General features: G+C 38.1%; 1 protein-coding gene across 1 annotated transcript; it reads left to right on the top strand.

The window, feature by feature from the left end:
- The first annotated feature begins 533 nt into the window (after window positions 1-533).
- LOC121426555 (cation-dependent mannose-6-phosphate receptor-like) lies at window positions 534-16,550 on the top strand. The gene is made up of 8 exons (XM_041622902.1): window positions 534-577; window positions 2,429-2,569; window positions 7,707-7,800; window positions 10,419-10,534; window positions 11,633-11,717; window positions 12,397-12,494; window positions 13,744-13,870; window positions 16,162-16,550. Exons 1-8 carry the CDS (start codon window positions 534-536, stop codon window positions 16,231-16,233), a joined length of 777 nt encoding a protein of 258 aa, XP_041478836.1. The 3' UTR covers window positions 16,234-16,550.
- The last annotated feature ends 236 nt before the right edge of the window (window positions 16,551-16,786 follow it).

Genomic DNA, 16,786 nt, shown 5'->3' on the forward strand with positions numbered 1-16,786 from the left:
GTCTTTGGTTCGGAGAACACGTACTGATTACATCAGCCAGTTTCTCCACTGTATCAGTAATGGTTGATTGATAATTATTACCAGGGTTGGGCACGGATAGCATCTTGAAGTACTCTTCAAAACCTTGAATGGTAGCCTTGCCTGTGTAGCTATTACCATTGACTATGAGTGTGTCCACAGGAGAGGCATCTGCACGAGATCTTCTTTCCTTGATCAACTTATAAAACAACCTGTCGTCAACTTTCTTGGCTCTCTCAATTTGTAGAAGCCGGCTGCTCTCTAGGTTATACCTTTGTTTCATGAGCTGCTTACGAAAAGCTGCCTTGTCCGATCTATATCTTATCAAAAAAGGGTTTGCTTGTGATCTGTTTTTGCTACCTAGCTTCCACTTCTTCCAAGAGAGTTTCATGGCCTTGTTTGTTGAGTCAACTGATATGCTCAATTTAGGCTTCTGACGCTTACGCTTCTTACCAGAGGCATATGGCAGATTTCTCATGTTCACATTCAACATCGCTTGAGACATTTTATTAAGCATGTACTCAGCATGCACGTTTTCCTGTCAAGGAGGCTTCATCAGGTAAGCTGGACAAAAGCTGGTCACAGATGTCGTCAATGGGTGTTGAGTATACCTCGCATCATGCTATCCACATCCACTTCCACAATTACCCCCAAACAGTGCTTAAGATAGTGTTTATAATCACCCTTTTCATACCGGATTTTCCGTTCGCGCTTCGCCCAGATTATGTCTTACCCTAAAACACGCGCACACATATGTATATTGAAATACGCAACTTGATCTTTATTCAAAACGCGCTAAAATTATCCAGTTTCAGATCAGAACATCAAAAATTTTCTGCTCCCGCTTTGCACTCGCATTATTAATGTAGGAAGATACAAAATTGCCCATCCCTTTTCATTATTTACAAAACATGAATAGGGTGTCCCATTTTTAAGTCTGAAACCTCTTTTTTTTCGCTTGCACTCCGCGCTCGCATTCGGTTATCTACCTTTACCGTTAATGATTACAAAAAGTGCTTAGAATGTCATTTTTTTAAGGTCAGAATGTCAAATGTTTCAGCTCGCGCTCGCAATATTCAATAGTTCAAATATGCATCGTCTTAATGGCTAACTGCAAAACGTCCTTAACAGGTCCTTTTTCGATCAAGCCAGAACCATATTAAAAATTTCTGCTCGCACTTCGCGCTCGCATTAATTAACTAGTTACATACGCATCTTGTTCGGGTTTACAAACATTGCCCATTCAGAATGTTCCATTTTAAAGACAAAATACATGAAACTCCCAAATTGTTTAGCTCACGCTTCGTGCTCGCACTTTCGAAATAGGGCTCATGAGATTATTACACTTTTATGTTGTTTAATAACAATAAATAATAAATAATAAGAAATGACTGTTAAGACATCGCGAGAAAAGAAAAGGAACAAGGATGAAATATAGGCCTATTTTTTCCAAGTGTTCTGTAAAAATCTATTTTATTTCTGTAATAAAATGTCAAAATCTTTGCTCGCTCGCAACTTCTTATCAATTTTGCGCAATACGCTGTATCGAGCCCCTCAATCGTTTGGCTCATTAGCAACTTGGACAACCCCTTCAAAGAAACAAACAAAAATCAACTTTGAGCGGCCGATCGGGGAAAATGTGGGTAAAAAAAAAATCGCCGCCCCCCCCCCCTAATGGCGGAAGCTGAATCCGCCCCTGGGGGTGGAGTATTCCAGTATAGACGAGCTACAATGATTTTCAAATCACATCCAATACCCGGTACCAGGGGCGGATCCACTTTCCAAAAGGGGGAGGTAGCACATTTTCCCGATGAAAAAAGGGTACTTGCTTTCAAAGGGGGGGGGGGGCACACTTGGCTTTAAAAATGCATATTTACATTGAAAGTGATAGTGACTCTTGAGGGGGAGCACGAGCCGGATGTACCCCCCCCCCCTGCATCTGCCAGTGCCGGGTATACCCATTTAGCCCATGGGTCGAGACTGGCAAAGTGCATGTGGATCAATTACACATATATATTTTACAGTGAATATGCGTTGATCTACAATAAATGGTTCGAAACTGGCAAAGTGTGGATCAACGCATATTTTAATTTGTTGTGCACACTTTGGCCGTTTTTTGTGATTTCTAAAATAAAAATTGCATTACTAACCATATCACCAACCCACCGGGACCCGCCCCTGGTGTAGGGGTCGATACTATAAAAGACGATTAAAACGGAGCAATTACGTGTCTTAAAAAAATCCCATGACTTGCATTGAAATCACAATAGGCCATTTTCGGTTTGTTATTTCAGTGCTTCAGCTATATTCATTGCTTGCCAGTAGTTTTGATCAATATTTACCCAGCAATGAATGTTACGGGTGTCCATTCCACACTTATAGCTATAATTTTTCTCTTTGATGTCTTTAGATATGCTAAGACCGAACCTTCTTGCGATAAATTAGTTGGACCGCTCAACAACTGTCATTGTCGGTACAGCGATGGGAAAGACCCAACATCTTATCGTGACATTGACTTTAGCCCACTCGGCAGAAATGATGGCAAACCAGCGTAAGTTCATTTGTGCTACTTTTTAAATGTATGAGAAATGGAATCGTATGGGGTGGGGGTGATGGGAGTGCGGTAGCTAGGCAAATTCGGATCGGGGGGGGGGGTGACAATATAGTTGTTCCGTTGTGTCGTTATAAAAAAAAGTCAAAATCCAGGCCCCCCCCCCCCTCTCGAAAACATAAAATGTTAAGACTCCAAACCTGGGGGAATCGGTTTCGTTGCATGCTGTGACAGGTAGTCAGGGGCAGCCGAACGGATTTGAAAATTTGGGAATGAGCCGCCGAAAGGAGATTGCTGATCATGCAAGAAACAAACACAATCAATGGTACAGAAAATTTTTATCAGTTGGGAATGATAAATAAAATAATGTTTAAGCTTATATTATTACAATATTGGATGGGATGATGCCCAAGTTGACTTTGAAAGGAACTTCTAAAAAAAGAGAGGTGAAAGAAATCATGGAGAAATTAATGGTTAATCCAGTATATATACTAATACGGGGGTATAGGCCTATACAGACCGCAGGCTTGAGAAAGTTCACAGAAGTGGACGAAAGCCCTGCCCAAATTATTTATGTTTTTTTGTAGACGTACGTTCGCTGAAAAAAATATGAGGGGAGGGATCGAGTTGAACCCCCCCCCCATCCAGCCCCGGTACCGCAAAAGATTACTCAACTTCGAGAGGTTCATGAGGTACCGCTCAGGCGTTGCTTAGGTCCCTATATAGCCAATTAGGGTTAGATTCTACATAATTAAAATTTCATTTTCACAAGGACAAGGCCAACTTCGCTCGCTCGTGACGTTTTATACATTTTCTCACATGTCCCATGCTGTATTGCCACTCAAAATGATTGGTTTATTACGAAACTGCGTTAAAGTAATGTGTATTGTAACCTATAAGCTTGATTGAAAATAACGGCCATCTTTAGGTTTGAAATGGCTGAATCTAGAGAAGTTGAGTGGGCCCCACCCCCGACCCACCCACATGGCACGTACTTGCGTACAAAATTAATGAAAGAGTAAATGTTAGAGCAAGGAAAAAAGGGGGTAGCTTCAGTCGGCAAGTTTATTACGAAACTTTTGCCAAAAGCGCCATGAAACATATGCCTCTAATATCTCCTTATTCATCAAGCTACTGCCGCTTATAGAGCTTGGCTCGCGTACAATCACCCCCCACCCTCTCGCCACCGACCCCTTTTACGCCTCTGCTTATTTCCATGACACCCCCCTCCCAGAAAAAGAAACACGTCAAATAGACGTGTCCTATACCTATTGTATTCATGTATCTACCTCTAAAACGGTTGTTCCATTATATAGTCGATTTGACAGTCTCATAGGCTCAATACACCAACCTAGAAATGTTCTTTCCGATGAAGTTTTTTTCTTGATTCGTCTTCCTAAGGGGTCCTAGAACAAATTCAGCTTGGTTGCCAGAAGTTGCCGTTTGGGCAATTTTGCTAATTTGCATAAATCCAAAATGGCCGCCAGATGCCATCTTGAAAACCTAACTTTTGAACCCCTGTCCACAAAATGATGAGTAATGACTCGTTTTAGGGGTTTAGAGATGTGTAGAACTGATTTCTGTAATCATTTTTGCAATATAAGGTCATCTTCAGGTCAAATCCAAGATGGCCGCCATATGCAATCTTGAAAAATTGACTTTTGTTCCCCTTGCCCAAGAATGACGAGTAATACCTCTACTTAGGGGTTTTGGGGTGTGCAGAATCCATTTTGCTTTCTATTTTGCAATATAATGTCATCTTCAGGTCAAATCAAAGATGGCCGCCATATGACGCCATCTTGAAATATCAATTTTTGAACCCTTTGCCCCAGAATCATGCATAATAACTTTATTCATGAGTCATTAGGTATGTTGATTCAATTCATGTAGTTATTTTGCACAAAGGATAATCTTCAGATCAAATCCAAGATGGCCGCCAACCGCCATCTTGAAAAATTACTGTCTGAGGCTTATACGTGTTAGAACTAATGTAAAGGGATTTCAGTAAGATACTCACTTTCTTTTATTAATTCTCAAGTTTTTGTCCCAGAATCATGAATAATATCCCTCTTTTCGTGAGTTATTTGGTATGTTTATTCAATTTCTGTTCATAATTTTGCAATGTAGGATCATCTCCAGGTCAAAATAATCCAACATGACCACTAAACGCCATATAAGAAAAAAAAACTACTTCCGAGACTATTGAACCTTGAAGAAGTGCTGTCCCTAATAAGGTTGTTGTTATGTATTGGAGCTCATGTAAGGGGATTTCAGTGGAATTATTCATTTCTTTTAATCACTGTATTTTTAGTTTGAGGTCAAGTCATGTCTAAGATGGTCAGATGGTTGATAGATTTCGTCATTAGCCGCTTACTTTAGAATTAAACATTCAAGGTTTGGGCTATGATTTCGGGAGTTTTGATCCCTTTTTTTTATTTCTGTGCAACCATACTTTTCCAGTGAAATGACTTTAAAGTATTATTTGAATTAAAAAGTGATTTCTCCGTATTTTTTTTTCAAAAAAATTGATTTAATTATTAACTTCCTTTATAATTATTATTGGACTTTTCCTCCTGACAAGAGCCATTGACTTGGTCAGCAGGAGTGCACTCTTTAGCCTCCTGCAGAAGATAGGCTCCCCAACATGCCCAAGACTGTTCCACGGTCAGGATTGTTCTCATTCGTGAAATGTTTTACGGAAACGATGTCGCCCCTGCCTCTCAAGAAGTGGGAGTACAAGACCTAGTCATACATAACAGCTGCCTGTCTTGTGCATGTAAGGGGTTTGGACCATCCATCAGACTTTGAGACAGTCAGAAATCCTGATAGACTCAAGACACCGACTGTTTCCAGATATGTATATCAACAGCACACACTCGTCTGGTTATGGTGGACTCCTCACCTACCTTGGACCGACTATGTCTCTTGTCCCCTTTCACAGGACAAGCATATAAGCATCAGGATTGTAAAATCTGTCACAGTCATGGCCAAGCTCCTGCACGGAAGTAAGTCCTGGAAAACGTACGCCGACCAAGAAAAGTGGCTAAACACCTTCCATGTCAGCTGCCTCGGACGTATCATGCACGTTAAATATGGCAGGACAAAGTGAAAAATACAGAGGCCCTTCAGCGTACGTGCTGGCATCAAAAGCTTATTCTCGCTCCTTAGTCAAAGGCACCTCAGGTGGTTGGGGGCATGTTTGCCCCATGAAACCTTGGCGATCCCTTCTTGGATTCGCCAAGGTAAGGTAAGCTGTGTGATTGGTCTCACCCCATCGATAGATCACACCTCCGTTTTAAAGACACATGCAAATATGACATAAAACTTGCCGGCATAGACAATAACACTTATGAAGGTGTAGATGATAGTCGCCATCCATTCTATGGAGAGCTACTAAGTACAGGGGTCAAGACGTCAGAAAATAATCGGAATGCTAAATTGGCAGACCAAAGGCCTAGGAGGAAGGCTAGGGCAGCATCTCTATATAAACGTGTCTCAGCGCCATCCTCCTTCATCGGTGAAAATTTGCTCTAGAGACTGCCACTCTGGAGTGGTGCTCTATAGTCACTCTCAAAAATGTAAGGCCTAGCGCTACACCATCGTCTTTTAAGGCGAACTGATGCCTACCAATCATTGGACACATTGATTTAGAAAAATAATATTGATAAAACACTTTCAAATTGAAATAAGACCCTAAAAGCCTCTTCAGTACAAAGGTATGAATGGACCTTAAAAAAATACACTCGAAATGGATAGCCCAAACCTAAAGAGGATTCATTCTAAGTTGAGCAATTAATGTTGAAATGAACTTGAGAATTAATAAAAGAAATGAGTATTCTTACTGAAATCCCTTTACATTAGTTCTAACACGTATAAGCCTCAGACAGTAATTTTTCAAGATGGCGGTTGGCGGCCATCTTGGATTTGATCTGAAGATTATCTTTTGTGCAAAATAACTACATGAATTGAATCAACATACCTAATGACTCATGAATAGAGTTATTATTCATGATTCTGGGGCAAAGGGTTCAAAAATTGATATTTCAAGATGGCGTCATATGGCGGCCATCTTGGATTTGACCTGAAGATGACATTATATTGCAAAATAGAAAGCAGAAATGGATTCTGCACACCCAAAACCCCTAAGTAGAGGTATTACTCGTCATTCTTGGGCAAGGGGAACAAAGTCAATTTTTCAAGATTGCATATGGCGGCCATCTTGGATTTGACCTGAAGATGACCTTATATTGCAAAAATGATTACAGAAATCAGTTCTACACATCTCTAAACCCCTAAAACGAGTCATTACTCATCATTTTGTGGACAGGGGTTCAAAAGTTAGGTTTTCAAGATGGCATCTGGCGGCCATTTTGGATTTATGCAAATTAGCAAAATTGCCCAAACGGCAACTTTTGGCAACCAAGCTGAATTTGTTCTAGGACCCCATAGGAACACGAATCAAGAAAAAAACTTCATCGGAAAGAACATTTCTAGGTTCGGAAAATGTCATATCGACTAATACATTTTCTTCATGTACTAGTTTTAACCCCCATGCATTGCTTGGCTTTATTAGATACAAACAAAATCATATTCTTCAGAAAAAAAAATCATCTCTCTCTCTCTCTCTCTCCTCACTCATTTTCTGCTCGTTCGCAATTTTTATCACTTAAAAAAAAATCGTCGATGGAGGGGAAGGTGGAGGGGGGGGGGGTCGTTCACCTACTGTATCGCCCCTGATTTACTTCAAACAGAGGTTCTATTTCTGTATCTGTTTATTCAAAGCCATATTATATCCACCATTTAGCTTCAAAGATTACATAAGGGCAACGATTGAAATAGACATTGGACTTTAAACTGACCTTGGAATATCTTGAATATGGAAAATGAAAAACAATCCAGTCTGATAGGAAAGGATAGGGGTGGGGTCACAGAAAACGTGTGTCCCTTCGATCCCCGCTTAATATTCACTATTGCCTTAGCTTTTTACGCAATATAAGCCTATATTTTGCGTTTATTCTGTGCATGCATGTTGCTAAATTTTGAAATGAATTTAGGTTAATATTGATCATTATGCCAAGTGATGTAGTAATTCACATTGATTTGAAAGTCATTTTTAAAAGTGTATTTCATTTTCCAGGTTTACGTACAAAGAGAATCCAAACGATGATTACAAGTATGCATATAACCCATGTCATCCATTCAAAGATGAGTTCTGTACCACCAATACAGCGGTAAGAAAATAATCAAATAGGTCAATCAGTAGTTGTAGTACACGTATATATACACTGTAAAAACCGTGGTGTTAAAACTGACACCACTTGGTGTTAATAGAGGACCACACCCTGAGGTGTTAAAATAACACCCTAGAGATTGAACATACACCAAAGAGTGTGAATGTAACAACCATAGGTGCTGTAATAACACATATAGGTGTAAAACTAACACCACCAATTTAACACCAGTGTAAAATAACTGGTGTGGTCCTCTATGTACACCATTTAACACCACAGTTTTTGCTGCGTGAATATATATATATATATATATATATATATAGTATGCATATATAAACAAAGTTAAACAAAGGAAGAGGGCCCTTTGCACAACATGTGTTGCAGCGGGTCATGTTCTATTTAGGCGTAATATATATTTATGTTGTTTTGTAAAGCTAAAAAGTTACTGTTAACGTACTGTTAGGACCACCCCTTTCAAACAAACAAACAATTAAAATTCAACTTTGAGCGGCTGATCAGAAAAATATATGTGAAATTTTTGTACCCCCCTTCCTTGGCGGAGGCTGGATCCGCCCCTGATGGGGTGCATATCTTCATGATCTTGGGAAGGTGGAACTAAATGTTAGAAAATCGGTTGTTGAAAGCAACAGAAGGCCTACAAATTTCGTTTTGCTTGCCAGTATCATAATTCCTCTTCCTCAGCGTAGGATACACGTGCACCCAGTACACCCCAAGTCAATGTTGTTACAAAATGTATCTGTGTTAACTAAATTGGCTGAAAATGCAAAAGAAAAATATAGGGAATTTTTTGCACGGACAGTTTTTTTTTGCCGTTTTTACATTGACACAGAGTGAAAATTAGCATTTGGCAAAAAAAAAACGTTTCCTGCGAGCTTTATACAAAAATAGACAGAGTTCGATCAAATGTAACATTCTGTCAAAATTTTTAGTTTCATTCGATAGATGAGACCGAATCCCAAGAACATGAATAATATATGTGAACAAATTTTCTCCAAATTTTGTCGTTTAAAATTCCCAGGAATTTTTCAAAGTGTACATTTTTTATTGATACGCACATTATCGAGTTATCGAGGTACGACACAGACAGGTCATTTTCCCTCTTCTTTCTTAAAGTTCAGTGTTTCCTTGGTTTCCTTGCTGCCTTTCTTTTCACAAATTTAAAAATGACAAGAATCGGTCGTTCCCAGCCCCACCCTCAATGGACCCTCTTGTATAGGAAGAGGCGTATGTCCAATACACTCTATCACCAACTACATTGTTAGAAAATTTATCCTAAAGAAAACCAAAATTCCTGAGTTTCGAAAACACCTGCAATCTTACTGCACTGTGCAATGTTACATACATTTGTTTAAAATTACAGAAATTGGTGTATATAACCTCACAAATTTATTGTAATAAATAGTTTCCCCTTTTTAAAATAGACCTATTCTGTAAAATTGTAAAAAAAAAACTTTCCAGTTAGAACAATCTACAAAATGATTTGGTTATTTCTTTCCGCAAATCTGGGTTTTTTTCCTTCTTTAAAATCTTCTATTTTTTCTAACAGTGTATAAAAGGCCGTTATTTTTGCACTTTTTTCATCACCGGCGGTCTGTTGCTTAATGATCTGATAATAAAGAAGATTAGGAAACGGCTTTATCGCCATTATTATCAGAATCAATCCTCAAAAAAGGGAAATTTCCTGCTCTGCATATTTATAAAGAGTCTAAAAGCAGATAGAGGGGAAGAAAAGTGTGTTGTAAAAATAGCAGAAAAAAAATATTGGTGAAGGTTTGAGGAAAATCCATTAAAGATTGTGTAAGTTATTAAAATTTAAAATTGTGGATTTGTGACGTCATAAAATGGCTGCTGCCTCATAATGTTATGCAATATAAAATGCATAAATCTCATTTTTTTATTGGACCGTGATGACTTTTTTCTCTTCAGAAAGCGGGTGTGAACAAATGATATGTCTAATGATTTATCAAAGATCAGTAAAAACCATTTTCAATTTTCTGAAGAAATTGCATTTCACTGATTTTTTTAATAAGCTGGCCGGATATGACGTCACAAATCAAATAAATGAAGTTCTGATAACTTTTTTTTATTCTTCTGATTGATTTTTCTCACACCTTCGGCAATATGTTCTATCATTTTTTCTGCTATTTTTACAATAAACTTTTTGTCAGGGTGAACGTCCCATTAAAGGTACCAAATTGCTTATTCTCTGATTTAGAAAAGACTATCTATGTCACGGCCCTTTTAATTCATTTAGCCTTTACGCCAATGATTTACAATCCAAATTGTGATTTACCAAATCTTAGATATTTAGGTCCGGAATTACCACTGCATATTGGGTATAATTTTAACCAGCATGAGGGTATGTGTCCAACTAATTTGGGGCAGTATTCTACCCAATGCGGGAAGCATATTGTCCAGTTAGGTTAAACAAAATAAGCAGCAATTACTTTCATGACTTTAGAATGGGCAAAATATTCATAACACTGGATGAATAGAAATGCCCAACGTTGGTTGGACAAATTACCCTCATGGAGCATTTCTACCCAATACGTTTAGAGTGTGGGATTAGTTTCTTTCGACGATTGTTTTTTTTATAGGCATGTCAAGTATCAAAGGATGAAACGGTTTCTTGGCCAATAGGTGACCCGGATGTAGTTGCCTTTGAAGTGAGAGATACTGACATAGTATTAACGTATGCAGAAGTTGCAGGAAGGTATGTGATGCATGTCCTTAATTAGGCACACTTTAATTTGCTTCCCCAAAACGTCACTGACTTTTAGTTATATGATATTTGAAAGTTGACGTATTTCGCACAGTTAGCCTCTCGTTTCACTTTCTCGCTTTTCATTTCTCAATTTTCCTTTGAAGGACACTGGTGAACCATTAGCCTCTCCCTCTCCAAGAAACTTTTAGTTGTTTGCATGACATCATTTTCCTGACACAGTATACTACGTCATCAGGCGCATGGGAACACTTTTTGGAAAAGGGGGTATTGATTTTAACCCCCCCCCCCCCAGAAAAAAATAATAAAAAATAAAAAATGAATAAATAAATAAATTTTCAAAAAAGAAAAAAAAAGTTTCCGCTCCAAGTAACCTATTTTTTTTTCATTTACCCTTCAACATATTTAACGCCTCCAAAATTCTACTTACAATTTCCTGATGAAAGGATGAAATATATACCGTTATACGTATATTTAGAAGTGTACCCCCCTTTTTTCTTGATTAACCATTTCGATTCTATTTTCACTTTACACGTGCATGTACATCACCTGACAGTGAAAATGAACCCCATCATGATCACGGTGTATAAGGTTACTCGATCCAGGGTCTCGATAATGGCCCTGGGAGACGGGAGTACTCTGAAGCACCCCCGGAGAACTTTGTTCATAGCTTTATGCAATAGAGATTTAGCCCAAAATAACATTTCTTAGCAGTGTAAATCATTGTTGCTGTTTTTTTATTGTTGCTTGTCATATATTTCTTGTAAATCGCTTTAATTTGGAGCGATAACTTTTTTGGTCTTGTCAATTATTCCTAATAACCACACCCTCTTGAAAAAAAAATCGCTCCTAGGCCCCTGCTCGATGTAATGTTTATTTAACTATTATTTATTTGATTTCTCAAAACTTTTTTTTTCATTTTGGTTGAATTTGCCATAATATTGTTACAAGGTGACTGTCACCTATTTCATTCGTAACCATGATGACATAATGCTTTATCCATCGTAACGGAAATGGATCTTGACGTAGAAAGTGAGAAGAGAAAATTCAAACGGATCAAACTTAAATCTTGTATGGCGCTCCCTACAGATTGGCAGTTGTTCATTTTCAGTGTGATAAGAAGGCATTATCAACGGCGACATACAAACCACTTGGTGAGCAGGCAGATGGATATGTGAGTAGAGTTATCCAGGTATTTTATCCTTTTAAATGAGAGAGTGACGTACGCTGTCAATGAGATCAGCTCAAATTGAAAGAAATAATAAGAGACGCACATGATATATAGACTTTTAGATTTATAATAGCTTATTATTTGATACCAAACATGCGACATGAAAACCATTATTTTCTTTTCTAAATCAATATTGCTATTTAAATTATACCATCATATTTTATACAGAAATCAATATAATTCCCCTCGTACGATATATATATATATATATATATATATATATATATATAAACAATGGTAGCGTAGCTTAAATCAATGTTCCCCAGAGCTATCTACCCTTTGGAAAAACTTTCTCCCATACGTGTGCTTTACTAAAGCCCTCAGTTTGCTAATTGATTTACAAAATAATGAAAATTTAAAAAAGAAAGAAAGAGAGAAAAGAATTATAAAAGAAAAGGAAAGGGAGAGGGAAAGAATAAGAAATGTTTTCAGAATGTTAGATTAACTGATTAAAGTCACCATTAGATTTCCATATTGAAATGGTCATAGTTTTTACTCGCTCGCAACTTCTTAAAATTTAACCCTTTACGCCACGTTGTGTTGGGGGGGAAGAGCTCAATACGCCATCGGTAATGGAACGATACAATCGTTTAAATCTCATTTTCTTTCTTGTTTAACGAAGCATTTTAACATCAGAACATGTCTTGCATGTTTAGAAGACATACCAAACTGCTATACTGATAAAGGTGGCATTACACCTGGAGCAATCTTATGTATCGTGTAAGTATCTCTTTATATATACTTCTAAACCACATTTTTACATTTTCACATGGGTACTTATGATTAGAATCGATTCTATATACGTCACCAGACTGATGATATAAGAAAATAAATGACTTATATTCTGGCTGATAGACATTTGGCTGCAATGTGGCAATGGGTAGGATATAAGACAGAATAGGGTTTCATCAAGCACTTATTATCATGAGAATTATTTGCATTGTTCACCTTCACCTTCATTTCTGGCCCTTTTTAAATTTTCTTTAACGAACTTTACTCCAAATCCTTGATGTTTATCTATTTGAATCATATCAAACTCTTCATCATTCCACAGAGGGGAGACCTTTGAAGGACCTTTCAAAGACCAAACATTGGCTAGGTCTTACAGCAGTCTCCAAGATCACTGAAATTTGTCATCTCTGTGTCATGTCTGTGGAAAGGCTCAGAAGACCCATCAAAGAACTCTTAAAGACCGATTGATATTTCTTGTCTTACAGGACTTGGACAAGTTCTCTTTCAATAGTCTTTCAGAGATCTTGTATGCAACAATTAACCTTTCAGAGTTCTTTCCATGGACTTTGCCCGGTGTTTCAATGATCTTTCAATGATCTCTCATGAGTCTTACAGTGATCTCCGTTTAAAATCTTGAGAGACTGTCGACATATCATGGAAAGACCAATAAGAACTTTGAAAGTTCATTGAAAGACCACTGAAAGACCATCAAAAGACCATTTTCTTGAAAGACAACTGAAAGACTGTTTTGAACCGTTCAAATTTTTTTTTTACTCAATCATGAGGACCTCGAAGACCATTGAAAGATCCATCAGGAATCGTGAAAGACCTCAGAGATCTTTGAAAGTTCGCTGAAGGACATTTGAAAGATCAGACAAGTTTCATGGTCTTTCAGAGGTCTTGCTCTCTGTGGAATGGGGGTTTTACGAGTGGGCACAAACATACGCAGTCCTCGCAATATAACAGCAACTTGCACAACAGTAATTAAAGGAATAATTATATTATCAGCAAAATGGCTTTGTTCTACCAAGGGGGAACAATGATACTAATAATGATGTAGATAAACAATGGCATTACAAACCGAAGTAATAAGATCAAAATACAGTTTGAAACTGAATCTTTATTATTATCATTATTATTATTTTCTTTATTAATAATTCTATGGTTAAATCCTTGATGGCTCCATACTACTGCAAAGACATGACTAATGCTAATTTATTGTACTCTCGTGATATAGTTTTGCAGTATTTGTCCTTGTCTACTTCATTGGTGGTATGTTGGTTCAAAAGTTTGGTCGAGGTGCGACGGGTAAAGAAGTGATTCCAAACTACACATTCTGGTCTGATCTTCCTGCTTTGATCAAGGTTGGTTGGAGTAATTATTGTGTTTAGGGAATACTGAGGCATCTTATATAAAGTAAATATTATTTTTCATTTTATGTGTTTGTCTTAGAGATACACTTATCATGCTTAAAATCGATTATTACGACCAATTTTTCTTTGGGGTATACACGGTAAAGCGAGACCCTTATATGGGGGCGGGGGCTTGTCAAATTTTACGGAAAAATTACCATTATTTTGTAGGGAAAATCCCTTTTTTGGGGCTTGTCAAATTTTCATATGTGCCCCCCCCCCTTTTGGAAAATCCTGGATCCACCCCTGTACATTATGTATGGACTTAATAATGTGTGGACTGGTATAATTTAATCCAAGGGTATTGGGTTATAAGCTGTTGGTTTTATATAATGCTCGTTTTGTTTAATATATGCAATACCATATTTCATATTTTAACCAATCCACGATTGTATGAAGAGTAAATCTATGTGGAGATAAGAATCTTTTTGCTCTGAAAGATATTATTCATGTGCATATACTTGCTGTTGAAATTTGTTGACCCCCCCCCCCCCGTGGTAAAAAATTCACTGTCACCGAAAGATTGGTTGAAGTTAAAGTTAGAATTTTGGGTAATCTTGATCAGTAACGTTGTCAGACACATCATCGGCGGATCCAGGGGGGTGCGCAGGGTGCGCGCGCCCCCCCTAATATTTGAGCGGCTCAAAATAAAAAATAAAAAAAAGTAAAAGAAAGAAAAGGCGCCGCTTGAAAAATTAAAAATAAAGGAAAGAAAGGGAAAAGGCGCTGCTTAAAAAAAATTATACACTGATATAACATTAGCAACAGTAAAGGAAAGACTATCCCCAGCAAAGCGTAATCATATCATCTTCCTTATTTTTTCTTTTAACTACCCTTTACCCAACAACTTCGCCGGTAGCAGTGCGCTGCCTGCATATAACTGGCGCCAATCAAGAATAATCAGCGCCACCTTAATCTAAATCGGCGCCGGACAAGACTAATCAGCGCTATTTAGTTATAAATCGGCGCCAGTCAAGAATAATCGAGGCCTCCTGGTTCTAGATCGGCGCCAGTCGATTATGGATTGCCGCTGCCTGAATCTTACGTAACGTCGGTAAAAATAATCAGTACTACTTGTTTAAATCGGCGCCGGTCAAGACAAATCGGCGCTGCCTTTGTCTTAACCGGCGCCGCCTAAATTTAAATCGGCGCCGGTCAAGAATGATCAGCGTCCCCTGATTTCAATAAATAAGCGCCGGTAGAATAATGAAGAAGGGCCTATTGCTAACCAAATCTAGATCGGCGCCGCGGTCAAGAATGATCGTTTTGCCCTCCCCCAATAATTCCGCATGTGCAAAAACAATAAGATGGTAATGTTACACAGAAATCAGCAAACGAGATTGAGCTACACAACTCGTTCTTTATTAAAAATCGTGCTCAAATTATCCGCTTTTCAGATTGGAACATAAAAATTTTCAGCTCGCGCTTCGCGCTCGCATCACTTCTGTAGCAAAACCCCATACTTTTCATGATTAAATAGGTGAATAGAATGTCCCGTTTTTAGTTCTGAACCTCAAAAGAACTCCCGCTTCGATTTGAAATAATCTTTTGTTGGATGTTCTTTATTAAAACGTACATTAAACTGTAATGTTTTCAGATCGAAAAATCACAATTTTAAGCTCGCGCTTCGCGCTCGCATTTTTTTTAGATACCCATCTTAATCATTGGTACCAAGAATGCTTAGAATATCAAGCTTTCTGGTCAGAATATAAGTAAATTTCAGCTCGCCCTCGGCACTCGCATTATCTGTGTAGTGAGATATGTATCCTCCTCATGAGTTACTACAAACAGTCCTAAACAGGCACCTTTTTCCTGTTTTCAGGTCAGTATACTTTAAAAATTTCAGCTCGCGCTTCGCGCTCGCATTAATTTGTCGGTGAAATATGTGTCTCTATCTCATGAGTCATATATATCTATATGATATGAGTCATATATATATATATGCATGTGTGTGCGTGTGCGTGTTTTGACAGGGTCAGGCATTACCCCTTTTTCTTTTTCAACATTTTCTTTTATGGCGCCGGTGAAGCGCAAAAATATGTGCGCCGCTCGGCAGTGCGCCCCCCTTTCGCCAAAAGCTGGATCCGCCTATGCACACAATTTATCAACATATAGCTTATGGGACATAATTATCGTTTTCGAAATCATTATGTAGGTCCTATACTCGTCAATAAGGTGTATGGTCATCTTGCTCTGATCTGAAAATACCCTAATGCCAGCAAAATTATATACCTCTTTTTCAGGATGGATTCATGTATCCAATAAACTCATGCAGAAGAAGCAGCAGTAGATCTAACTATGAAACGTTCGACTGAAGAATAAGGTAGTAATGATGCGCCTACACCGGGTAAAATGATTAGAAAATGTATATCCTCAACATTTGCCTAATTGTCCCATTATCATAATCTATGATATGTATAGAAATAAGTCTCGATTTACTGTGTCAGTGGCGTAATGGGCCAAACATTTTGAGGGGCCATTTTGATAATACATCGGACAACATTCATAAAAAGAGTTATTAACGAGTGAGCGAGCGAGCAAAAATTTCGACATTTATTTTAAAAACCCAATTTTATTTCACCTTTCTCGCTTTCCCTCTCTTTTTTTTCTTCTTGGTCTTGAAATATTGGGGGGGGGGGGGGGGGGGCTGGGGCAAGAGCCCTAAGCTTCCCCTATCTTAACGCCACTTGGCTGTATGCTTTGAGAAAGACGGTCTGCGATATCCATTCCTTTTTATACCCCCACATTTTGAATGATACAGAATAAAACGCCGCAACAACAGGGAAAGCCCATTTACCAAAAATAATAGGAAAAAAGTTATCAACGATTCATGTAAATCGGACATACTACAAGTGGGGGTATATTGCA

The sequence above is a fragment of the Lytechinus variegatus genome, chromosome 13, assembly GCF_018143015.1.
Source record: "Lytechinus variegatus isolate NC3 chromosome 13, Lvar_3.0, whole genome shotgun sequence".
Taxonomy (NCBI): Eukaryota; Metazoa; Echinodermata; class Echinoidea; order Temnopleuroida; family Toxopneustidae; genus Lytechinus; species Lytechinus variegatus.